The sequence below is a fragment of the Panthera uncia genome, chromosome B1 (assembly GCF_023721935.1).
Source record: "Panthera uncia isolate 11264 chromosome B1, Puncia_PCG_1.0, whole genome shotgun sequence".
NCBI classification, from domain to species: domain Eukaryota; kingdom Metazoa; phylum Chordata; class Mammalia; order Carnivora; family Felidae; genus Panthera; species Panthera uncia.
Window position 1 is genome coordinate 186,763,131 of NC_064811.1, and position 27,347 is coordinate 186,790,477.

The 27,347-nt window shown below is 43.2% G+C and overlaps 1 protein-coding gene and 1 pseudogene across 3 annotated transcripts in view; both read right to left on the reverse strand.

Moving 5' to 3' along the window:
* The window catches only part of WWC2 (WW and C2 domain containing 2), a 206,244-nt gene that overhangs the window by 79,522 nt on the left and 99,375 nt on the right, over positions 1 to 27,347 (reverse strand). For all 3 annotated transcript variants that reach the window (XM_049631788.1, XM_049631786.1, XM_049631787.1), the window contains exons 2-4: positions 25,452 to 25,561; positions 13,840 to 14,043; positions 12,954 to 13,030 (exon numbers count right to left, since the gene is read on the reverse strand). In XM_049631788.1, the coding sequence (XP_049487745.1) occupies positions 12,954 to 13,030; positions 13,840 to 14,043; positions 25,452 to 25,561 (391 nt within the window). The remainder of the gene's footprint in view (positions 1 to 12,953; positions 13,031 to 13,839; positions 14,044 to 25,451; positions 25,562 to 27,347) is intronic.
* On the reverse strand, positions 3,566 to 9,002 carry LOC125923463 (mitochondrial import inner membrane translocase subunit TIM14-like; annotated as a pseudogene).

The following is a 27,347-nucleotide window of genomic DNA, read 5'->3' on the forward strand; positions in this document are numbered from 1 at the left end:
TTTATTATGTTTGTTTAAATAAGCAAATATATTTAAAAAGACTTTAAATTACTAAAAAGTCTTCTAGTCACACACTTATTTACTATTGCCTACATTTTTCATTACTTTATAGAGATCCAAATTTCCATATGGTATTGTTCTCTCCCTACTTGAAGAAATTCCCTTTAGCATTTAGTATATTACAGTTCTAAAGGCAATCAATTCTCACAGAATTTGTGTCTGAAGAGATTCTTTATCTTACCTTCTCTTAAAAATTTTTTGTGGTAAAATATACATATGATAAAATTCACCTTTTAACCATTTTTATTTGTATTTATTTTTATTTTTTAATGTTTTTAATATTGAAAGAGAGAGAGAGAGAGAGAGAGAGAGCACTAGCAGGGGAGGGGCAGAGAGAGAGGGAGACACAGAATCTGAAGCAGGATCCAGGCTCCGAGCTGTCAGCACAGAGCCCAACACAGGACTCGAACCCATGTACTGCAAGATCATGACCTGAGCCGAAGTCCAACACTCACCTGACTGAGCCACCCAGGCGCCCCGACCTTTTAACCATGTTTAAGTGTACAATGTAGCGGTATTAAGGGCAACCATCATCACCAGTCATCTCCAGAATATCTTCATCATCCCAAACTGAAACTCTGTACCCATTAAACACTAACTTCCCATTCTTCCCTCCCCCAGTCCCTGCTAACAACTATTCTTCCTTTGAATTTGCCTATTCTAGGCACCTCACATAAGGGGAATGATCACTGTATTGTTTTGTGTCTGGTTTATTTCACTAGGCATCATATTTTCAAAATTAATTCATGTTATAATATGTATCAGAATTTCATTCCTTTTTAAGGCTGAATAACACACACACACAAACATACCCACACACCGTATTTTGTTTAGCCATTCATCTGCTGATGGATATACAAGTTGTGTAGTGGCTAATTTTGTGTGTCAACATGGAGAATGTTTTTGAGTGACATTAACATTTAAATTAATGAACTGAGTATGCAGCTTTACCTCTATAACGTGGGTGGGCCTCATCCAATCAGCTGAAGACTTGATTAGAACAAAAAGATGAGCTTCCCCAAGTAAGAGGGAATTCTCCAAGAGACTGCCTTCAGACTTCATGTGTACCAGTGGCTCTCTTGGGTCTCCACCTGTAAGCTTTGCATAGGAACCACATCTTTGGCCCATCTCCACTGCAGATTTGGATTTGCCAGTCTCCACAATCATGTGAACCAATTCTTATTAATAAATCTCTTTCACACACACACACACACACACACACACACACACGCACACACACTTAGTTTTATTTCTCTGGAAAACTCAGATTTGGATTTGCCAGTCTCCACAATCATGTGAACCAATTCTTATAATAAATCTCTTTCACACACACACACACACACACACACATGCACACGCACATGCACACACACACTTAGTTTTGTTTCTCTGGAAAACTCTGACTAATACAGGTTGTTTCTACCTTTCAGCTATTGTGAATAATGTCACTATGGCCACTGGTGTACAAGAATCTGCTTGGGTACTCCTAGAAGCAGAACTGCTATTTCACATGGTAATTCTGTTTCTGAGCAACTGGTATACTGTCTTCCACAGTGGCTGGACCATTTTCCATCCCCACCAGCAATGCACAAGCATTCCAATTTCTCCGCATCCTCAGCAATACTGGTTTATTTTCCACTTTAGAAACAAAAACCAAAACCTCCTAATGGTGTGAGGTGATATCTCCATGTGGCTTTGATCTGCATTTCCCTAATGAATAGCAGTGTTGATCATCTCTTCATATGCTTATGGAACATTTGCGTCTCTTCTTGGGACACGTGTCTCTTAAGTCCCGGGCCCATTTTTGAAGTGGGTTGTTTGTTTTTGCCTTCAGTTTTGAAAGATATTTTCATTAAGTGTAGCAATCGAGGTTGACATTTTTTCTTTTAGTATTAAGATATCACTCTACTGTCTTGTAGCTTGCATAGTTTCTGATGAGCAGTCTGTTCTGATTATCTTTGTTCCACTGTACCTAATGTGTTTAATGTTCCACTGCATGTAACGTGTTTAATTTCTATGGTTGCTTTTATGATTTTTTTTTTCCTTATCACTGATTTCCAGCAATTTAATTATAATATACCTTGGTGTGATCTCTGTTTTTATTCTGCTTTGGAGTACCTATGGATTTATAGTTTTAATTTCTTTAAGTATTTTTTGTGATTTCTTCGTCCTGGCTCTTTAGTGGGGGCTCTAACATATACATCAGGCCATGTAAGATTGTATCAGAGGAAACTAATGCGCTGTTAAAGTTTTCTCAGGCTTTTTTCATCTGTGTAATTCATTTTGGATAGTTAACTAGTCAAGTGTCTTCAAATTCACTGATCTTACTTAGCATATAGGTTCTTCTCAACTAGTGTCATTTTTCACTTCTGAGATTGTATTTTTAATCTATAAAACTTCTATTTTGATCTTTTTTATATTTTTATTTCTCTCCTATTTTCCTCTACATTGTTGAACAATTTGTATATTTTAACATGTTTGCTTGCTAATTAAATAACAGCTGTCACTTCTTGTTTTTCTCACAAGTCATATTTTCTTGCTTCTTTGGTTGGCAATTTTTAAGAGCTTCATTGGTGTATAACCGGCATATAATAATGTGAGTGTGTTTAAACAATACACTTTGATAAGTGCTGACCTGTATATACCCACAAAACCACCAACATAATCAAGATAAAGAATATATCCATCATTCGCCTGAAAGCTTCCTCATGCCCCTTCGGGGGCCCTTCCTTCTGCCTCTCCTCACTACTCTCATTTCCCAACGTGCCTGGAAATCTTCGACTAGATGTTGGCCACTGTGAATTTTACACCATTGGTGCTGAATTCTGATGTATTCTTTTAAAGAGTGCTGGGCTTTAGTCCAGCACAGAGTTAAACTGTTTTAAATAAACGTGATCTGTTCAAGGCTCGCTTGTGGTTTTTGTTAGGGCAGCTCCAGAGCAGCCTTTAGGTCTTAGACTAATGTGGTCCCACTACTGAGCTCTCTTTCTACTGCCCCAAGGCGTATGAGGTCTCTCCATTCTGGCTCATAGAACACAAACTATTCCGAGCCCTACGAGCTCTGAGAATTGTTTGTCCTACTGCTTTCCTTCCCCATTCTTGTCATATTTTATACCATGCTTAGCTCTCAGAGATTTGAGGAGATCACACTGGAAGGCTCCAGAGCTTTTTCTTGTTCCTTCTCTCTCTGTAGCTCCTTCCTCGCTAGGATTCCCCACAAATTCCAGACGCTTCCACTTCGCTGAACTTTATTCTTCTGTTTCTTCAGCTCAAGCACACAAGTAGACGATGTTTTAGACCTTCTCCCTCCACTGGAGATGGTGTGATCTCAGGGCTCACCTATTCGGTTTCACTTCGGTAAGAGATTACAGTGCTCAACTGCCTGTTATCCAGTGTCTGAGAGCAGCTGTTTTATAGATTTTGTCCAGTTCTTTAATTGTCAGCTGTTAGAAGCCAATTCCTATAGCAGCTAATCCTTCCTGGGCTGTAACGAGCCACTTCGAGCTTTTTTTTTTTTCTTTTGCATTTTATTTTATTTTTTTCAATATATGAAGTTTATTGTCAAATTGGTTTCCATACAACACCCAGTGCTCATCCCAAACAGTGCCCTCCTCGATACCCATCACCCACCCTCCCCTCCCTCCCACCCCTCATCAACCCTCAGTTTGTTCTCAGTTTTTAACAGTCTCTTATGCTTTGGCTCTCTCCCACTCTAACCTCTTTTTTTTTTTTTCCTTCCCCTCCCCCATGGGTTTCTGTTAAGTTTCTCAGGATCCACATAAGAGTGAAACCATATGGTATCTGTCTTTCTCTGTATGGCTTATTTCACTTAGCATCACACTCTCCAGTTCCATACATGTTGCTACAAAGGGCCATATTTCATTCTTTCTCATTGCCATGTAGTACTCCATTGTGTATATAAACCACAATTTCTTTATCCATTCATCAGTTGATAAACATTTAGGCTCTTTCCATAATTTGAGCCATTTCGAGCTTTTAAAGGAGATTTGTGGGAGGGGCGCCTTGGTGGCTCAGTCGCTTGAGCGCCCGACTTTGGCTCAGGTCATGATCTCACGGTTTGTGGGTTCGAGCCCCGCGTCAGGCTTTGTGACGACAGCTTCAGATTCTCTGTCTCCTTCTCTCTCTGCTCTTCCCCTGCTAGTGCACTCACTCTCTCTCTCTCCAAAATAAAAACAAACATTAAAAATGTATATGTATTAAAAGATAAAAGAGATTTGTATGTTTCCAACAGCCTACAAAATATCTCCCTTTTGGACCTATCTCCTCAATCTTCCTTTCTCTCTCTAAAGGCACAAGATCTAAATCTGGTGTCCGATTGGCTAATCTCAAATCATGAAACTCTATTTTCCTACGCCTTGAAGGAGCTCTCTGATTCCGGTTCTCTGATAAAGTACAAACGGTTAGTACCATGTCTCCCGCTCTCAACTCTAGAAATAAACATGCACATGAAAATGCTGAAGATTACAAAATGCATATAGTATAAATATGCTATTTATTTATGTGAACACATTAGGTCAATGTGCTTATTGTGCAAGTATCAAAAAAAAGTATCAGAATATAAGAACTAGTTTGAATACATGCATTGTAGTATCTTTATCACATACAGTTTCACAAACCTGAACTCCCACGGCCTTTCAAAAATGCAAGAATGAGTTTCCAGGCTTTACAGAATCATTTAAAATTGATCACTTACGAATTATCATTTTCCTGTCTGCCTGTGACTACATATTTTCTCATAAAAGAAGTTAACTGCATTTCATTTTATAAATTGCCGTCAGCATTACGGATGTAAGAATGTTTTTGAGTTAAGAGGGAGGAGATTGAAGGTCAGGGCCAGAGAGGCTGAGATGGTAGTTCATCTGGGTGAGAAGAAACGAAGCCTCTCCCCAACAGCACAGTGTCAATAAAGGATTTCTTTTCAAGTATATATCGCTTTGCTTGCTGGATGGCCCCGTCAAAGCTAGAAAAGGAGACCAAAATCCTTAGAGAGAAAGAAAGAAAATATGATGAAATCAATGGATGTGACTAAGTGTTCCAGAGTCACTTTCCTCAAGGTGTGAATATGGTTTTCGAAAAAAGCACTCCTAGGTTATGAATTTTAATTACTTCAAGTTCCTAGCACGTCATCATAGAGACAACTATAACGCGGTTCTTGCATTCAGTAGAGTCCTCCTGCCTCCTTTTCTCTTTCAGTCTGCTCTCTCTCTTTCTGAAGGAATGTGAGTCAAGTCACATCATTCCTTTCGCTCACGATTGAGACCGGTGTACTATTTTCTAGCCCAGCACCGACTGCAATGCAAATTCATTTCTGAACGTCCTGAAGGAACGAGAGCCTTGCCTAACGTACGGGCTGGTGCCAGAGGCTTCAGTACTGCTCCAGCTCCTTCAATATCCGGTAAATCACAGCTGGAAGAACTTGGGACGTACGCTAAGTCTTAAATGTAGCGTGAGTATAAAGACACCTCCTGTGTCGGGTCGAAAGACAAGCCTTATCGGCAGCAATGTACATTCGCAGAAGGCATGTTTTTTCTTCATCTGAAGCACACCGCTAGGATTTTGGTGTTAGTTACGTCGTTAGTTAAAGTGTAATAATTCGATGCTCACATGAGTTAACTCTATCCACAGGAAGGGACAAATTGAACTTTAACTGCCATTCTTATAAATCTATGCACAAGATTACAAACAGGTAAGATGAGAGACAACTTTCCCGAGTCCATCACCGCTGCTAAAAATAATTCAAAGTGAATTCACGTTAACAATGTGGGAGTAAATATATTTGAGAACAAAATATAGTACACAGTTTTTAACAGAAGTGGCTCACTAACCAGCCATGTGTTTGGAGTGGAGTGTATATAATTTAACTAAAGGGGCCTTATTTATTTATTTATTTATTTATTTATTTATTTATTTTTGCAAAGGTAAAAGTTGGATCACATAATATGTTATAGTGCTGAATAAGTTTCTCAAATGCATTTGTATTTCTAGGGATTTTCTTTTACACTTCTAACATTTTGTTTCACTTTAATAAACAACAGTCATAATTTAAAATTCACCACCTATTTTCTCCACCAAATTTTCATCAACTCTCACCTATATGTAACTGGGAATATAAGTTTTTTGTGTGTGTGTTTATATGTTATTATTAATTCCAGTGCAGTTAACATACAGTGTTATGTTAGTTTCAGGTGTACAATATAGTAATTCAACAGTTGCATGCATTATTCAGTGCTCATCAAGACAAGTGGACTCTTAATCCCCATCACCTATTTCACCCCTCCCCTCTGGTAACCATCTATTTGTCCTCTGTAGTTAAAAGTCTGGGGTTTTTTGGTCTCTTTTTCTTCTTTGATCATTTGTTTCTTAAATTCCACATATGAGTGAAATACTATGGTATTTGTCTTTGTCTGACTTTGCTTAGCATTATTCTCTCTAGATGCATCCATGTTGCTTCAAATGGCAAGATTTCATTCATTTTTTATGGGTGAAAAAATATTCCACATGCACCATATCTTCTTTAGTCATTCATCTATTGATGGCCACTTGGGCTGCATCCATATATTTGCTATTATAAATAATGTCGCAATAAATATGGGGATGCATATATCTCTCCAAGTTAATGTTTTGTATTCTTTGGGTAAACACCCAGTGGTGCAATTCCTGGATTTCTATTTTTCTTTTTTTTTTTTTTTTTTTAACTTTGAGGCATCTTATAAAAAGCTGGCACTCATATACATAAACTAACGAGAACTTAAAATTCATCGCACATTGACTTCATTTACTAGCTTGACTTTCTAGTCAATCTTTAGCTTCATTGACTTTGGCTGCTACATAAGGAGATCCTCCCTCGTCTGGATGATTTAAAAGCATAATTTGTCAATAAGCAGCTCTTATTTTTCCTTTATTAACAGCAGGGCTTACATCTACTATGAACACTGCTTCTTGTTTTGTCACTTCAAACCCACCTCTCTAATATTCTCCATTGACGCAGATTTTGGTAGACTTTGGAAAGCTGGTCTTACTCGAGGCTCCACACGTTTCATGGCTTGCACAACATAATGGCCTGTGAATCTTGCTGCGGCAACGGTCAGTCCAACTGCGACCGCTGTACTGGCAATGGCTGTGGCTCGGCGCCCCGGGCTCCACACGGAGTGCAGTTCATCCCGGTCCAAAACCACAGCCACCAATTCCACGCCTCTACCAGACAGTGAGGTGGCCACCACCAGTAGGCACAGAACCTGTTTTTAATTTTTTTAGAACCTCCATTACTGTCTTCCACAGTGGCTGCACCAGTTTGCATTCCCACCAACACTGCATGAGGGTTCCTTTCTTTCCATATTCTCGCCAACACCTGTTTCTTGTGTTTTTGATTTTAGCCACTCTGACAGGTATGCGTTGACATATCCCTGTGGTTCTCATTTGATTTCCCTGATGATAGTGATGTTAAGCATCTTTTCAAGTGTCTGTTGGCCATCTGGATGTCTTCTTTGGAGAAATGTCTGTTCATGTCTTCTGCCCATTTTTGAATTGGATTGTTTGCTTTTTTGAGTTGTACAACTTCTTTATATATTTTGGACACGAACTCTTTATTGGATATGTTATTTGCAAATGTCTTCTCTCGTTCACTAGGTTGTCCTTTAGTTTTGTTGTTTCCTTTGCTGTGCAGAAGCTTTTTATCTTGATGTAGTCCGATAGTTTATTTTTGCTTATATTTCCCTTGCCTCAGGAGACATATCTGAAAAGATGCTGCTATGATTTTTCTAGGATTTTTATGGTTTCGGTTCTCCTATTTAGGTCTTGAATTCATTTTGAGTTTATTCTTTGTGTATGGTGTAAGAAAGTGTCCAGTTTCGCTCTTTCGCATAGAGCTGACCAGTTTTCCCAGCACAATTTGTTGAAGAGACTATCTTTTCCCCATTGCATATTCTTGCCTCCTCTGTTGAAAATTAATTGATCATATAATTGTGGGTTTATTTCTGGGCTTTCTATTCTGTTCCATTGATCTATGTGTCTATTTTTGTGTCAGTACCATACTGTTTTGATCACTACAGCTTTGTAATATAACTTGAAGTTTGGAATTATGACACTTCCAGCTTTGTTTTTGTTTTTTTCTTGTGTCATGATTGCTTTGGCTGTTCAGGGTCTTTTGTGGCTCCATACAAATTTTAGGACTGTTTGCTCTAGCTCTCTGAAAAATGTTGGTATTTTCATAGAGACTGCATTAAATGTGTAAATTGCTTGGGTAGTTTAGACATCTTAACCATATTGTTCCTCTAATCCATGAGCGTGGAATGTCTTTCCATTTCTTTTTGTTGTCTTCAATTTCTTTGATTAATGTTTTATAGTTTTCAGCGCACAGATCTTTTACTTCATCGATGACGTTCATCCCTAGGTATTTTGTTTTTTTCGGTACAATTGTACATGGGATTGATTCCTTAATTTCTCTTTTTGCTGCCTTCATTATGAGTGTACAGAAATGCAACAGGTTTCTGTATACTGATTTCGTATCCTGCAACCTTACTGAATTCATTTATCAGTTCTGGTAGTTTCTTGGTGGACTCTTTGGCATTTCCTATATGTAGTATTATGTCATCTGCAAATGGTGAAGGTTTTACTTCTTCCTTACCAGTTTGGATGGCTTCTATTTCTCTTTGTGGTCTGATTGCTGTGGCTAGGACTTCCAGTACTATCTTGAATAAAAGTGTGTTTAACAAAGGACATCCTTGTTTTGTTCCTGACCTTAGGGGGAAAGCTCTCAGTTTTTCACCACTGAGTCCAATGTTAGCTGTGGGTTTTTCCTATCTGGCCTTTATTGTGTTGAGGTATGTTTCCTCTAACCTACTTCGTTGAGAGTTTTTACCATGAATGTATGTTATGGAGTATAAGTTTTTTAAAATATCAGCTGAATTTAAAGTTTTAGCTTGTACGAGATATTCCATTCTCTATCCCAAGAAGGCTATGGTCTAAGTATCTATTATGAATAAATTAAATAGTATTTTTTCCCAGGTTCCTGAGAAATAGCTGACTTCCCTGTAGAAATAATAAATTTTGCAGTAAAAAGTTTTTACGTTCCTCTTCCCAAGAAAGATTTTCTCATACGATTAAGTGACACCTCTAAAACTCATGAGTATATTAATAAAAAGCATGAACTTACTTATTTCACCATTTCAATAATGAGGAATAAGATGTCAAGAAGTACTATTATCCCTTGACCAAGGGGGAAAAGAAAACCCAATCATCACCAATACCTATGACCTAAAACAGATGTTTTAGATAGATGTTCCTAAGCACCTAGCTCCCCAATACTTGACCAACTAGCTCTAATTCAGTAAAACAAGTGCACGACATCTACTTACATCATTACATCAAGATAATGAAGCATGAAGCCAGTGTTTGGCTATGCCTGAACACCTGCTGGTGACCAAAAATGCAGGCAGGTACTTGAGACCCCAAAGCAAAGAAGAGTTAGTTCATTCATGAGTTATTATTTCTGTGGCATCAGCTTGTGACAGGGACTAACAGACACAGGGATTTCTAAAGGGGAGGCAAGCCAAGAAGGGCCAAGTCACCAAAATCTATGAGACTCTGCCAAGTCACCCATCTACTTCCGGATGGTGGGGGCATTCCAAAAGGGCTACCTGGCCAAAATGTGCACAAACAGCAGAGCGAGGGCACCATCTGTTTCACAGTGTTCTGACCACGACAGTAGCAGCATAGACCACAAGGGCCAATTTCTGTGGGAGTGCTTATAAAAAGGCATTTACACTGACAGGAAGTGTTAAACTATTCACCAACGACAAAGACGAAGACAGTCATTTCTGATCTCCCACATTCCAGCTGGTTATTAATGTCTTACACCCTCTTCTGGAGGGAAGCGCTTTCTTGAGGCGGGCACTCCCTTAGAGCTCATTTTTGTGGCCTCACAGTGATGAAACGTATATATGAAATACAGACTGTTGATAGTAAGAGTATATCAAACCTGGGGCAAGATAAGCTTTTTTTTTTTTTTTTTTTTTTTTTAATATATGAAATTTATTGTCAAATTGGTTTCCATACAACACCCAGTGCTCATCCCAAAAGGTGCCCTCCTCGATACCCATCACCCACCCTCCCCTCCCTCCCACCCCCCAAGATAAGCTTTATCTAAGAGGGCCAGCTGCGTTAGGAGACAGGTCTGGGGAATGTGACCACTTGGGGTCTCCTGGGATCCCCCAATTCCAATGGGACTTCATTTCCTTCTAAATGCTTATGTGGATGAGATATCCTACATGCTTTTGCTTTTAAATCTTTTCTTTGGTTTACATCTTTCCTAAAAGGAAAAAATGGAACACTATTCCTCTTGCGTAATATTCCATTTACAACGTAGTTTACAAAGATAAGAACTGTGAAAAACTGTTAAAATTTCAAAGGGCAATCATAAGTGGTAATTTCCTGAGAAGTGCATAGCTCAAGTGAGTGCTGAGGTTTACTAAGAGTAAATTGGACAAAATATCCTCATTTCCGTTTTTTAGGTAAGGTATCTAGCCAAGCAGATCATAGAGATGTGTAGACACAGGACTGAGGTACAACAACAAGGCATCTGACCAGCCATCGCATGATATTCTCAAGAAACGTACAGAGGAATATGGCGGGCTGACGGAGTAAAGGGTCAGTGATACGCTGGACGGATGTTTATGGCAGAACGACACAGAACACTTCTATTAATGATTTCATAAATTAAACCAAGAAATCCAAACTGAAGGGAGATACAGCTTCTAAGAATACAAAGTGTTTTCACACTCTTCCTCTGAGAACAAATAGAAAAGTTGTGAGAAAAAACGAAACAAAACAAAACATCTACATGAAGACATTGGAGAACTACCAAGGCAGCAGGAATTTGTGCTAAAGACTCAAAAGGTAGGGAAAGCTCATAGTCAGGATCCAGACTAGGCAATGTTTTTCCTTTTGAAGCATTTGTGTGTACAACAGAGAGGCTGAAAAGGTGGGAGAAGACAGTGACTGAAGCCACAAGTACAGAGCTATTATTGGTCCCATAGAGGTGAGAGGTTCAGGGGAGAGATTTGGAGTTTGACCTCAGTCGACCAGAAGGGGCCCTCATAAACGTTCTCAAATTTCAGTTGGGATTTTGAAGAGCTCTGCCCTAAGAGAAAGGGTAGACGGGAAATAGACCCGCTCTTAGAAGAAGAATGAAGCCCAGATTTCAGATAGCTTGACCCGAGACGATTTATAATTATCGGCCCCTGGCCTAACTGCCCATGAGAAGCAAAACTGAATCCTCACTGCAGGATGACAAGATCATCCCAAAGTTCAAATTATCCTTATACTTCTTCATTCATAATATATGGCTCTTAATAAAAAGTAAGCAGAGATACGAAGCTTGCCCAAATAGTGACCAAAAGTCATGAAAAACAGACCACATTGAAGAATCCAACATATAGGAAATCTAGACATTGTATTAATAAAGATGTGGAGCTTAAAAGCAACGGATTATTTTGTTCAAAAACCTACATATCAGTGTGCAGAATGTGGGCAAGTAACTAGAAATAAAAAATACTCCAATGGAAATTTTAGAACTGAAAAAGACACAGTGGAGAATTAAGCTGAAATCAGTAAAAAAAAAAAAAAAAAAAAAAGGTAAGAAAATCCTCAACTGTTTAAAAATTAATACCCTTATATGAGAAATCATAAAGAGTTAGAAAATATTTTGAACTGATAATAAAAATACAAAGTTCGAAACCTGGGGGATGAATGCAAAAGCTATGTGTAAAAAGTAGTTTAAACCTTAAGGGCAGGTATCAGGAAATTAGAAGGCCCGAAGCCCTTTGTCAGCAAGCGCTAACGTTGAAGCATGTGTGTTTTCCAACATGGCAAGTCCTCTCCGAGTTTCACAACAAATGAAAATGTGTACTTACGTGCACCAAAAGATATGCATCACAGAAAGGTATTTTTTTTAATTACCAGAAATCGGAATAAACGCTAACGTACACTGGTAGTTAGACGAGATACAGAAATCAGGGTGCGCAGACAAAAGTGGGACGCTTTAACGCAGTGAAGGCTAACGTGGATGAATCTCGAAATGTTCCTTCAAGGGAAGCCATTCATGATACGTACGGTCACATTCCCGTTTTACAAAATCCAAAGCGAGCAAGCAAAAAATTCCCCTACCATGCTGAGGCGGCCAGTGTGACCTTTCGGGAGAAGGACAGCGTCGATGCAGGGACGCAGTGGGGGCTTCTGGAGTCATGATAATAATCTACTTCGTGACCTACGTCCTGGTTGCATGAATGCAGTTACTCGACGAACGGTCTTTTAGACTCCAAACATCAAGGATACACAAGGTCTGGCCTTAGCAGCAGTTTGGTCAAAAAGATTTAAGGTAAAAGATCAGGAAACAAAGCATGAGGCAGTGTGAGGAACGAGTGAAGTGTGACCGAGAGAAGGGATGATGTGGGAACACGATTTGTGGGCACCTGTAAGTACCAGCTCGTCCAACGGGAGGGCAGTTACCCTCAGCTCTGGAAGACGCTTTCCAGCATGGTCAGGGGAGGTTACAGAGACCCAAATCTTGATTTAACATACTAAATATTCTAAGTCTATTGTAATGTCACATTAGTGTACATTAAATAAGTACATTTAACATACTGGGTGCGCATAATACACGTAACACGATGTAGGTAATAACAATCGCCGAGTAACGGAACACCCGGTCTCTCCAACAAGGACGGTCTCGGGCACTGAACGTGGTAACAAAGGCGGAATGGCTGGCTTCCAGGAAAAAGTGGAGGACGCTCCTGCCAGATCCCTAAAGCCCTCTCCGTCACCCTCAGATTCGACGCCTATGTTAAACATAGAACCATGATGAAGAAAAACCTTACCCTTAATCGCGTAGTGGAGATCTCCGCTTTTAAAATATCGGGATCGTACTTAGTGCTGGATGAAGATCCTGAGAATACTTTTCAAAGAGAAAAAAGAAAAAAAAAAAGAACTTTTACCAGTTGTAGAACTAGTCCTCAGCTGGGAATTTACAAACTCTAAAAACAAGATTTACATGCTTTTGTGGATACTTACTTTATAACTCCTTTATTGTCATTCATCAGACACCTAAATATAAAAAGTAGTCTTCAAACCTTTATACTTTTTTTTAAAAAAAACTCAAGAAAGAGGAATGCCTTAAAGACCATGGAGCCTACTGGTTTCTGGATTTCACACCTATGTGCAAACTCTCAGAGGACCTTCCTGTGCACACGATTTGTCAGAGCTGTGCGTTACCCAGAAACCGGTAATTTAAGCAGAACTTCTGAGCCGCTCACATCAAAACCGCTTCTTTAAACAAACCAGCTCCAGGCGATCCATTTCTGAGATGTAAGCGGGTGATCGACAGAAAACTTCATTCCAGCCAACAGTTCTAGCTCCTCCCGCTAAAATATTGTACAAGAGCAGCAAAGGGGGCCGAATTATTTGCCTTGACCCGCAGAGGTAAACATTAACTCGTAAATAAATAAAAGGCAATCAGGCAGAGGAGTGAAAACCACCAGGGATTGATGATCCACAAATGAGGGAGGGACTGCTGCCTGGACGGAGGGGAGGGGCCTTGCTGAGAAGTCTGCGGGGTACCCTCGCCCTCTCTCCTGGCTTCCGGGGACTTTTTCTGCCTAGGAAGGGACAGGCCTCAACAGGCAACTCCAGCGAAACGCAGGTGGCCTTCTCTTAGCTACACTTTGGTCCCCATTCTCACAGTCTGAACAGCCACACTGCACTTACAGCTTGTGTGAGAACTTGACTTCTCCTTATAGGCGTCGTTTAGTCGTACATATTCATCGAGGGCCAGGGCCAGTCTTTGCTCCTTCACGTGGTACAGCTCCTTCTGTGTCCTGAGAGCATCCTGGGCCACCGAGAGATAGTCCTTGAGCATCTTCTCCTGTTCCCCCCTCCACTGTTTCCGTGGATCTTCAATCTGTGTGGTTTCTGAAAATACACCAGGTGGGTTATTATTTAGAATTTAATGATTTTTTTTTTTTGGATTATTTAAGCTTTAAAAAAAAAAAAAAACTTACCAGCTTTAAGTCTTATATACTCTAGGCAGTTTGTTGGTTATTTGTGAAGTGACTTCTCCAGAAATCTGATACAAGTTTTATTTATCCCCAGGGCTCCCCACTGTCCACTCCCTTTCAGATCGTTAACAGTTTATCCTCACTGGGAAGCCATCCTACACCAAGTTGCCAAAGTCGGCTTCCTTAGCTGGGGTCCCGCCATTCCTCTCAAGAATTCTCTGGCTCCCCAACACCTACAGAATAAAAGCCAAGCTATTTATGCCAGCATTCAAGGCCCTGTGTGATCTGAACCCAATCTGCTTCCCACGGTGCATGTTTCCATTTACTTAATCCGGGACGCCATGTTGCCCCCTACCTCAGCGCTACTCAGAGTCTCTGCGGGCAGACTACGCGGGTCCACGAACTCTCTTACGCGTCCACTGCAAAAAGTGGAGAGGTCACGAGGAAACATTTTGAAATCTTCATAGCAATTTTATATAGTTATTGTATAGTGATGACTCTAATAATATTGGGGCTTGCATTTTCTACTTTTTTTTCCCTTTTTCAAGGAATTCATTTTTACTGTACTTTACAGAAATATCTGTCATTCCACAGTGGGTGTGACATTTAAAAACAAGCCCAACACAGAAGCCAAAAAGCCAAACCAAAGCCTGGTCCTGGTTGAAGAACACTCTACGGCCCGGTTCTTGGTTCTGCAGTTTTGGATACTAGAATCGCCCAGAGAGCTCTTACAAAAAGAAAATCTCAGCCCATTAGAGTTTCTGTGGGTAGAACCCAAGCAATGGCGGGTTTCAAAGTTCCACAAGAGATTCCAACGAACCCCTCTGCAATGGCCCACACGCTGCCTTCTCCATGAAATTATCCAAACGATCCAATCTCGAGCTTGCCCAAACTTGCTCGCCCTGCCTCGCCCATTCCTCCCCACGGAAACTGCAAAGAAGGCTCTGGCCAGCGCTCGCTCCTCCTGCCTCCTGACCGAACCAGGGGCTTCCCCCTGTGGCCCTGCAAGCATGGACAGGGGGACTGTGGTACAACTTCCTTCCATGGCACCGACCTCCCTGGGCTGACAGGCAGTCACCTCTATGAATTAAATCAGTTACCGCCAGAACAGGTGTGTCAAGACGGGTCTGCTGCTGTATGAATACGAGAACCTGTTCCTGACCAATTAGGACGGGAAAATTAATTTGTTAATTTGCTGGAATGTTGCATGGCACGTGCTGTTTAAGATGTTTTTCGTGTGAAGCCCAATCTTCCGGTACCCCAACTCAGTATTACCGGTTGGCCCCGGAGGCTGCAGTAAGTCAAAACCCAGACAGTGATATGAGGGGATCTGACGTGGACCACGAGAACCTCCAGGGGCCAGGCTGGTTCTGGAAACGTCTAACTAATGTGGTGTCTGGGGATAAGGGATAAGGGATAGCACTAAACTGGAGTGGTTCAGCTATGACCCCTGGGTCCCCTAGGGCTTAGAGAGGCTTTGGATGATTTACAAAATGGCCTGAGTTAGCCAGACACATTGCAGCCACTGACTCGGGCCTAGAATCTTTGCTTCACAATCACTGGTACAAAAAGTTGAGCGTCCTCTAAAGTAGTATTTTGAACTCTCATTTTGCTTTAAAGTTTCGTTTGGTTTATTTATTTATTTTTTAACATTTTTTTAATTTATTTTTGAGACAGAGAGACACAGCATGAACGGGGGAGGGGCAGAGAGAGAGGGAGACACAGAATCGGAAGCAGGCTCCAGGCTCCGAGCCATCAGCCCAGAGCCCGACTCGGGGCTCGAACTTGCGGACCGCGAGATCGTGACCTGAGCCGAATCCGAGAGTTGGATGCTTAACTGATTGAGCCACCCCGGTGTCCCCTGAGCTCTAATTTTTAAAGACGTAAATATTCCAACATGCAAAAGAGGCATATTTCATGTAATTATGAGAAAAAAACCATGCTGGAGTCAATGTCTAAAGAGATGTAGGAGGGGACAGTCCCGGTTGGACAGCCCCTCCAGCCCAGAATCCTCAAGGACATCATCACGGTGGGGCAGCCCAGCCACCTTGGAGAATAAGGAGAACGGGCAGCTGTCAGCTAATTAAGAGCCTAAACTTCTCTTTTTTCTTTTTTCTTTCTTTTTTTTTACATTTATTTATTTTTGAGGGACAGAGAGAGACAGAGCCCAAGTGGGGGAAGGGCAGAGACAGAAGGAGGTACAGAATCCGAAGCAAGCTCCAGGCTCTGAGCTGTCAGCACAGAGCCCGACGCGAGGCTCGAACTCACAAACCGTGAGATCATGACCTGAGCTGAAGTCGGAGGCTTAACCTACTGAGCCACCCAGGCGCCCAAGAGCCTAAACTTCTCAAATGACAATATTTATTACAACTCAGGTCTCCGGCTATCCAAGCATTTCCAACATGTAAATGCCATCTGACTCAAAGTCCAGTACTCATCCTCTAATGAATGGGAATTTATGGTCTTAGAAAAGTTTTCCCCATTGTGGATGACCTGTAATAATCCTCACCTCCTCATATTCCTGCCCCTTGAATACGGGCTAGACCTAGTAATCTGCTTCTAATGAGTACGACAGGGATGGCACTTGGGACTAGATTACAAAAGGCCGTGCAGGCCACCTTGTGCATGCCCTCCCTCCCTGGCTCTTGGCTTTCCTTCCGTGGTGAAGCAAACCGCCATGTTGTAAGCTGTGCTATGGAGAGACCCACGTGACAAGAAATGAGGGGGGCCGCTGGCCCACAGCCATCAAGGACCTGAATCCTGACAACCACCACGTGAGTGAGCGTGGAGGCGGATCCTCCCCCAGCAAACCTGGCTGACACCCTGAAGACAGACAGCCTGTGACGTGGCGAGCCAGAGGATCCCGCGAAGCCTTGCCTGGACTCATCACCCACAGGAACCATGAGGTAATAAATGTATTGTGAGCCACTGGGTTTGGGGGTGATGTGTCCCAGTGAGATATATGACTAATAAACTACACAACTAAAGGGCTGATACAAAAACAAAGTGCAGGTGAACAACTTGAGATATTCGTAAGTTGCAATAGTTACAGGAAGGTATGTACCCCGAGTTCTCCCTCAGTATCTTCAGAGGTTTCGTCTACTCGTATTTTCTCTACATATTGGGGAACTGGTGTAGTTTCAATAAAATACCTGTCGATGGCTAAATTGCCACAAAACACTGAAAGTAACGTTGACATTTAAATGAATAAAGTGCAATAATAATAATAACAATAATAATAATAACAATAATAATAAACGATGAGCGTTTATTTGGACAGATCAGCAGAAACACTCCAGTAGGCTGGTTTAAATAAATACTATATGCTACAAGGGCTGCAGCGGGAACATTTACATTTCTGAAATGCCATCCAAATCAAATATGAGCTACAAAGAGGGTTCCCGAAGGCACCTCCGAAGGCTTCATAAAGCAGGATCGTGCTTCATCTCCATTGGTTGTATTTGCTGAACGGACTGTGAAGAATTTTTATTAAATGTAAATACTAAAAAAGTGCATTATAAAAATGTGGTATGTTAGCGTTAAGACCCGGTGACCCTGGGAAGTCACTGTGTCAGAATGCTGTATAATTTGCATGATGTCTGCGAAACGTCACGTACCTCGAGGGAACGGACATGGCATCAGTTTTAGATGTGGGACTTTACAGACAGAGAACACGGTTGTGAGTTCTAAGAGCTTTACCATGGAAGATCACATCAGATTCTTGAAAGGAACGTGATTTCTGTCTATCACGCCTATTTCTGTCCTTTCTGTCGTGCTCGGGAAGAATGGATGAAACAAACATGAGTAGCTTTCCTTGTCTTCCTTTCTAGAAAATATCCGCTATGCTTATTATCTGTTGTTACTTCTGCAGACAAGTGCCGACCATCTGCTACACACAACAGGGAAACAAGATGCTCAGGCATGAGTCCCTCCTTCCAAGAACTTACAAAATACAGAAAAACTTCTGACACATGAATTAAACACACACACACACACACACACACACACACACACACAACTAGTCTGTGCAGTAAAAAGTGATAAAAGCCTTGAGAGGAGAATGCGGTGCCACGGCCGTTTAGAGACACAGGGTTTTCTCTGGTTGAGAAGGAACGTTCCATGCAACAGGCAGTGACGGAACCGGGTTTTGGAAGGTTCCAGACAATGGCCCCTCAGGACTTGGCCCCTGTTGACTTTTCCAGTCACCTCCCTAGACCCCCACAAAGACACACACCAGCCTTCAGCTGCTCTGAATTTCTTTCTTTCATCAAGCCCTGCTTTCTGTGGCCTCTCTAGACTTCGGCTTTAACTTGTGGTTTCTCTTCTTCCGGGAAGGTATCCTTCTCCCAACCCCCAAACCCTACCCCAGCCCCTCTTCCCCCAGGCCCGGTTAACTCAGTCATTCTTTGGGTATCAGCTCAAAGCACTGTCTCTAGCAGCCACAGCGACACCCTTCAGGACATCCGAAACAGGGCATTTTTACGTGTTCTCCTTTGTTCTGCTGGCCCGATGGGTGGTTCTTTCCACAGGCTACTGTATTTTCTCATTTCTTCCCCCATACTCCAAGAGCCTGTGGTTTCTTGAATACCAGGGTAATAAACATGAAACTCCATCTGTAAGCGATGGCGTACCACAAAGGTTCTAAGCAAGGCTGGGAAAGGATCTCGGCTGCATTTGAGGAAGAACGTCTGACAGAAATGTGAGGTCCTATCATCTCTGCGCAACTCAACACTAACTCTACAGAAGAGTCTGTATAATTGTGCAGCAAGTTTTTTTGATAAAAGATTATATGGTAAGTGAAAAGAGCTTATAAAACCGTATGCATACTACTCCCACTTGTGATATAAAATTATATTTAAAATTCTGTGTGTCTGTTTGTAGTAATATGAAGTCTGGAAGGATACACACGAAGAGACTTAGAATACTTAGTTCTCTTTGGGTGGTGTGAATATGGACAATACTTTTCTTCCTTTGATTTACCTGTATTTTCTATTTTTCTCCTGTGCACGTGCATTACTTTTACGCAATTTGTTTTTTTTTAAAAAGAGACAGAAAGCAAAGGCAAAGGCAACGAGGGTCTGAATTAGGAAAATGACAGTGGAAAAGAGGTTAGAGGAGCAAATGTAATATTACATTACAGATAAAATTTCTATAAGAACTGACAAAACGATTCTACGTTTTTCAAGTTAATAATCATGAAGACTGTAATGTATCAAAAAATAGTAAAGTCAAAGGGAAAACAGAAGAATCCCATTTTGTACTTGTTTGTTTGCAAGTTTTGATGACAACAGACGCAGCAGTGTCCTATAAATGAAATGTCTGACAAAATATTAGGACGCTCAAAGCCACAAATAAAGACAGAAGAGTCGTTCACACGGGAAGGGCAAAGAACAATAGTCCGGCAGATAAATGACAGCACGCTGGGGAATGAGGGTGAGGTCACATCTTCGGGGAGTGACAAGATACAGGGACTCTCAATACGTGGCAAATGAGGGGCGAGGGGGAAACAGTCTGCAGGAAGGAAGGCTACAGGTTCAGGAGGAAAGGCACGGTCACCTACGCCAACCCTACATCTGGGTGGAAGGAAAGGACCGCTGCGACTGAGAATAGATCCCGGAAGTGAAATATGTGGATTATTACAGATCAGTGATACTGACAACTGTTAGTTACTCTCACTAAAAACGAGTATCATTACCACCGAAATCTGTTTTACTCGCATGTCTTAAGTACCTAGAACGTTTCTTTATAAAATATCCTGACGGTTTCCCCTCCTAGGGAAACATAAAGGATAAAATAAGACACAGATGAAACAGGAGGGTCCCAAATTTATTTCCCTTCTCCTAAAGGAAACAGTTCCACATAAAATATCGCCAACACTTGAGGAATTTTCATCAAATTTCAACACAACAGGTGTGGCTTCGCAACTAATCCAGAGCAGTTTGGCTCAGCTAACACGGAGTAAGCGCACGCTGTCCGGTCTCTCGTACTGACCACAACTAAAAACCGACGACAGCAGAACAAAACAACAAGAACGACAGCGACAATGTCCGGAAAGCAATCAAAGCAAGACTCGGCACAGTAAGTAAGAGCAAGGAGGATCGTGGAAGGAGACTGGAACTCGCAGAAGCATCACATGGCAGTGAGTCCTATCTTGTTGTTTTACACATCCCTCACCTCTGGTGCTTCCCATACCCCCAGGTACTGCAAATGGGTGCAGCCCGACCCCGCTCTGTCTTGTCGGAGGACCGGCAGGGAGAGGGGGCGCCGAAGGGCGCGTCTCCCACGACCATCCGGAGAAACCCGGGGAAAACGGGCCGAACCCCGTGGCGGCCAACGGTGGTGGCGTGGTCCCCCCTGCGCCAGCTCGTCTCCTGTCCGCTCTGTCCTGAGGAGCGGCCGGCAGCGTGTGGCGAGGCTAAGGCCACAGAGTACCTGCTAGAATGCCCAGACGAGAGGCTCCACAGAGCCAGAGGGCATGGGGCAAGATGGCAGAGAGGAGAGTTGGGAGAGTGTCTAGGTCGGCCCTTTTTATATTCGGTTATTTGCTTCTTAGTGTGGATGTCCAGGAGTTCTGTGTCTGGCCTGGATATGGCTTCTCTGTCAGATGAAGGCACGAATATTCATCCACGATACCGTGTGCCATCAGTATCCTATTCCTTAAAAATATGCTGAGTGAAAGATCCCATTCACGGAATCAAATGTACTCAGTGTACGTGAGGTTCTGGAACACGCAAAACTAACCCATCCTGATAGAAGTCAGGACGATCCGTAGCAGTGGGGAGGGGGGTGATTGGAAGGGACAGGAAAGAACTTAGGGGGGTGATCCGCATCTTGACCGGAGCGGCCGTGACAAAAGATTTATACATTTGCCACAATTCACCCAGGTGCACTTAAGAGCTGTATATTTTCTTTTATATCAATGAGACCTCCATTATCAAAAGAAAGACAAAAACATTAAGGCACAACTCTAAAGCTACTAAAAAGTGATCTATTTCTGCTTCTAGTGATAATATCAAAACCTTATAAACAGTATTTCACAATTACCTTTCCGTTAGTTACCAATGTCCCCCACCAATATCCATAACCCCCACTCCACACAAACCCACGAAAAGGTGGATTCTATCATAAAACACTTAAGGCCTAAAATACTTTTATTGTCAAGGTCAAATCTTTTCCTTCTAGATACTTAACAGTGTTACACAGAAATGGTATTAAACAGCCAAACAGTCTTCATTTCATTTTTTTTTTTTTTGTAAATAAAGAGAAAATAATGCTGAAACTATACAATGTCAAGACACAACATATGTGCGGACCAGCTGTTATGAGAAGATAATACCATTTGTTCCCTAAACTACTTCACGGGACTGTCTTTAAGATTAATGAGATAATGGACCAGATCCTTTTTAGTGGGAAAACTACTTGCTGTGGGTAATTTGGGCACTTTAGGGCACAGTGAGTCCATCAGGCCACTGGGATACGATTATCGCACTAAAGCAGAATGGTAAATTTAAAAACCTACATTGTAATAATTGAGTTTTTAAATATCCACGGTGGTGCTTTCTGAAGCACAGCATACACTTGAAATGAACTTGAGTTTCTTCAAAAACAAACAGAAAACTTTTAGCGTGTGAGTTAAACAACGAGCTCTTCCGTCCTTCTAACATTTAAGAGTTTATCCTTCTACTAGGCACCCAAGGTTAAAGAAATGAAGATACAGGCACTGTCCACAAGAAGCTCACAACTTGGTGAGGAGAACACACAAATCAATAAGTTAAAGGCCGTTTGCCACGTGCTTTCCAAAAATCCCTAGGTACCTGGCACTGTAGAAATACCCAGACCGGGCACCCCATCAGAGGGGGGGCGGCGGGCACCTGCAAGGAGGGCTGGTGCCGGAGAAGGTCTGTGGGAAGCAGGGAGGTCTGGGCAGAGGGGTCGAGAAGGATGTGGCCGAAAGGGAGAGCCGAGGGGCTGGGCCGAGAGCGCTCCGGGCTGGAGCCAATAGTTGCAAGGAAGCTCCCAGCACAGATGCTATGTCTCCGGTGTGGGGGCGGGGCAGAGGCAAGGAGGCAAGTGGAGGCCTGTGGGGGCAGACAGGAAAGGGCCCCGTAGCAAGGAATCAAGTAGGTGCATCTGGAACTCTGGACAAGGCTGAAGGGACACATCTGGCAGCCGTCAGTCTCGGGAAGTAACTGAGGTCCTCACCCCAGGGGACCCGCAGGCTGCACACAGAAGCCCAGGGGCAGGTGACGAGGGACAGGCAAAGGAAACCGGGCAAGAGCAGCCACGTATGTTAAAATAAATAAATAAGTAAATCCCAGCAGAAGGTACTGTGAAATCCAAAGGAGTAAAGAGCAAGAGGAAATAACCCACAGTGACAAGGGACTCTGTCGGATGAAGAAAGACGAGACCCCGGTGTGGCCTGGATCGGGCCATTTGTGGGGTCTCAGGCGAGCTCAGCAAGGGCAGTTTCTGTGACACGACGGAGAACGAAGGCCTCACTCAGGCCGTGGCTTTCGGGAAGCTTCGCCGAGACGGGAGAAAGAGTGGGCCACGGCCGGCGAGGGACTTGGGCTGAAAGATGGTTTTGGGTATGAATGAGTGGGGTCGGGGGAAGCCGGCTATTATTGGTTTCTTCTGGTAGTTTTGGTTTGATTTCATTTTGAGAGTTTCCAGAGTTTAAATACGAAGACAACAGAACCACTAGGTAAAGAAGTGGAGGGAGGAATTTTTAAAACCAGAAAATGACGGGTAAAGAAACGAAAGAGGGGAGGAAGATGGGATATAAAAGTTATTAAGAGGGCTCCTGGGGATGGGGGTGCAGGAGAACCTACCGAGACGGGGAGGAAGCCCCACAGGTGGCCCGTGGGTAGCGAGAGGGAAGCCGAGGGCGTTCATCTCCTCGTTTGGTACCACGAGAGTTTAGTTTTGGCGAGTCAGGGCAGGTAGGCTTGTTTCTGCTTCCGCAAATGTTCTTTAAAGAAGACAAGCTGAACTTGTGTCCGTATAAAGTAAGGATGCGAGTGAGATTTAAATAGTTACGCATTCCAGATATTCCACTGACCGTTTATTTGTCAGAATTTTACCAAAAGTAGTCCCTTCCATCGTAACATTAAAATATTTGGGGGTGACTGGCTGGCTCCTTTGCTGGAGCATGTGACTCTTGATCTCGTGGTTGTGAGTTTGAGCCCCACGTTGGGTGTGGAGATGACTTAAAAAAATAAAATCTTTAAAAAAAAAATAACATTCAAATAGTTAGATGTCAGTCACTGATAAGCAACAGAACCCACTTACAATAATACAATCAAGGAAGGTTTGGGGCGCCTGGGTGGCTCAGTCAGTTAAGCGTCCGACTCTCAATTTCAGCTCAGGTCATGATCTCACAGTTCATGAGTTTGAGCCCCACATTGGGCACGATAACAGCGCGGAGCCTGCCTGGGATTCCTTCTCTCTCCCTCTCTCTCTGCCCCTTCCCCACTCGCTCTCTCTCAAAATAAACAAACATTTTTAAAGAAGAGAGAAACGTTTACTGAAAGATACAAAAATGAAAGCTAACCTTAAAACCCACAATTATGAATTCTTCACGGACTCCGGGGCAACTTTCAGGGAAACATCTCTCTACCCAAAAGTCGCACTTCTTCTAATGACACAGAAAAGAGACAGCGGCAAAACCTGCAGACACTGTCACCTGCACTTACACTGAACTAACGTGTGCATGAAAGCTGGTTCCCAAACTATACGCCCCAGATCACCGGCTGTCGGTGTTCACTGGAAAACTGGCTTCACTCTCCCGTGTCCTCGCTCCTTTCAATCCCTCCATCCCATCGACCTGTGTGAGGCTCAGACAAGTTTCCAGCCCTCAGGCCTATCCCGCGACAGGACTCCCTATGCCACCTGCGGGCCCGACACGGTGGAACCCATGCTCGCCTCGCCATACTTCCTAACTGCCCTCTCCTCTGGCTGCTTGGCGGCCACTGGGTTGTGGGGGAGCCTTCTCCCCGCCGCTCTCAGTGGTCTCCGGGCAGAGCCCCTCCCCGTGGTGTGGACTGCCGGAATGGGGACCTGCATCCCGACCGCCCTGCAATGGAGCCTCCCACCAGATCTCCTGGGGGCACCAGGCCTTCCCCCCAGCTCGGCACACGCCCCCACCTTCAGCCTCTGCAGGCGCCGGGCAGGAGTGGAGCAGTTCTATTAGTTCTGGAACCCTTCCCCGTTGTCCTGAGAAGTATTTGCACAGGTAAAGAAAGATCCTGACAGGAAACCAGTGCCGATCCGACAGAAGTGCTGTAAGCCTATTCTGTATGTTTAACATACGGAGGTTTCTAAGAGAGAACTGTTATTAATACGGGCGTTTTGTGTCTCTTCAAGACTTCATCGTACACCGACACAAGGGAGGCTGCAAGCCACCACTAATAACCGGGCATCAAATAAGATACTGCTGTTCTTTCAACTTTTTATTTATATGTTTGAGAGGGAGCGGGGGAGGGGCACAGAGACGGGGAGAGAATCCCAAGCAGGCTCCGCACTGTCAGCGAGGAGCCCGATGTGGGGCTCGAACTCACGAACCGCGAGATCGTGACCTGAGCCAAAATCTAGCATCAGACGCTTAACTGACTGAGCCACCCAGGTGCCCCAGATACTCTTCTATAATATTATTCCTAAAGATATTAAAAAAGAGTACTACATTATATAAATCTTTAGTGCAACAGACCTATGAGAAATAAGTTAACAGAGTATAAACTATGAGGTATTACTCAAAACCCAGAAAAATAAAAGGGTTAGTTTTTAAGTGAAATAAGCAAAGCGAGTATCAGTATTACACGTGTCCACCTGAAAAAATTTTTAAAGGGGTGGATAGAGAGCCAAACATAAACACACACACAGACATATAAAAAATACCCCGAGTATGTGTTTCAAAAAGTTGTTCATGTTGGGCCGTACGCACGCCCAACTCTGTCCGTGGCAAGGACGAGAAATAGAGGAAACCCAGTCCGAGGGGCGGTGGTGACGGGACGAGGCAAATGGCTCATGGTCTCCACAGGCCTCTAGACCTGTGCTCGAGAAACTCCCCTCCTACCAGGTAGACACGTACACGGACAGACAGATTCGTTTCTCTGTCTCTGCCCCCATAAGCCCAATTCTATACGTGCCCCAGCTTGCAAAACAGGCACACGTGTTAATGTTAGTCACTGACAAAGTGGGGTTTACAATAAAGAAGTTCACTTTGTAGAGGGTTGATGCTTTTGCATGATTCTAGATGGGGGGGGGGGGGCGGGGGGGATCACTGTTCTGCTATGTTTACTTTTACCAAAATGGAAAACTTACTGTTGACGTGATCGATGTAGTAGACACCAATCTGTGGGTCAAACCCTGCTTCCCATCCCCACGGAAGTTCATCCCCAACACAATCGGCAAACGACAAGGGCTTCGTTAACCTACAACAAACCAGAATACACGTACAGGTGATTCTTTCCGTCAAACCACGTGTGTCAACATTTAGTTACCCTCCCCACAAGGGAAGACATGTCTAGGCCGCATTTCCCTGCTGTTCTTGATTGTATCTAGAGTGGGCACCGCTGTGTCTGGAATCTCAAAGGGGAAAAACAAGGATAAAATACAGAGACGGACATCCAGAAAAGGAGCAGTAAGTCATAACATCCTTTTCAAAGTTCACAGCTTCAGACTGGGCGGTAAATCCATACAAAAAAATAAATACGGACTACTTTATTTTATTTTATTTTATTTTATTTTATTTTATTTTAAGGAAAAGAGAGCAAGTGCACACACGCACCTGCAAGCGAGCAGGGGAGGACAGAGGGAGAAGGAGAGAGAGAATCCGAAGTAGGCTCCAGGCCCAGGGCGACCGTGAGATCATGACCTGGGCCGACGTGAAGAGTCGGACGCTTAATTGACGGAGCCACCCAAGTGCCCTGAATAAGACCATTCCAAGCTGACAGTAAGGACGCCTGGGCCCTAGGCTCTAGCTCTAGGGCTAAATGGCTATCTCAGTACGAAGACGATTTTGTCTCAGGATTCAAACGCTGGCATCGTGGAAATCACCATACCAGCAACCCCAAGACAAGGTATGCATCAGCCCACGCTAACTTCAGATTTAGAGGCTCCTACATAAATTAACGGAACACTTCCTTGGTTGTGAGGTCCGCTATGAGTTCTCCTTGATGGGAGGGACAAGTTTATTTCCTTTTTGTAAGTATCTTCTACATAACAGTCACTCAACACGAATTTTAATGCAAACGCACAAGGTATTTACGTATCGATGTGATGTCACCTTTTGAAACTGCCTTACACTTTCTCTTTAAGCTTCAAAATGAATGGGGAAACTTACAATTTCTTAAGCAGGTTTCAAACCTGATCGCGGGTTGATCTTTCTCTCTCACTTCCTTCCTTTTTGATTCTGAGATTCTCCTTGGCTGTCGGTCCACCCATGGGCAGGCTAACCCTACAGACTAGCGAATGCCCCGTTCCTGGGTGGCCAACATGAGTTGGCACACCTTCTGATTTAATGTATTAGCAACACCAGCACAAGGCCTACACACAAAATCACCCGGAGTCCCTTTTATCCGCGCTCGCGAATATCAACCATGTCAGAGCTCAACTGAAACGGAGCTCGTTTCCAGAACCTCATCGGTCATCAGAGTAACAAACTGTGTCGTCTGCACCCTTCAGAACGCCCTTCAGGAAAAATATGAGAAGGAGGGAGACCCTTTCTTCCCAGGCCTGGCCTACAGGAGCCTCCTCCAAGGACATAAAATACTAACGGATGAAACGGAGGGAGTGCCTCCTTTCCTCTCAATGCTCCTATAGCATGAAATCTGCATCCGGACAGAGCTCCAGGGACACAGTTCTTTGAAACCAGGTCAGCTGGCCGAAGTCATAATGAGAACAACCAGCTGTGTCACTGATTCACTACGAGGCCACCTTACTGGGAGCCTCTATCTACCTCAGTTTCCTTCTCTTCCAAGCGGTGATCACACTCCCTTATCCTCTCCCTGCAATTTAACCGCCTCCTAAGATTGAGGTGAGATAAAAAAGGAATGAAATTAGGACACTGTTGAGGACATGGTAAACGGTCAACAAAGGTTAGAGATTATCAATACCAGCACAACACGTGAGTTCTCTCATTCGTTCTTCAGAGGGACGGAGTCAGACTCTGGTTCTCAAAGTATAGCCCTCATGACTAGCAGCATCAACGTGCAGGCA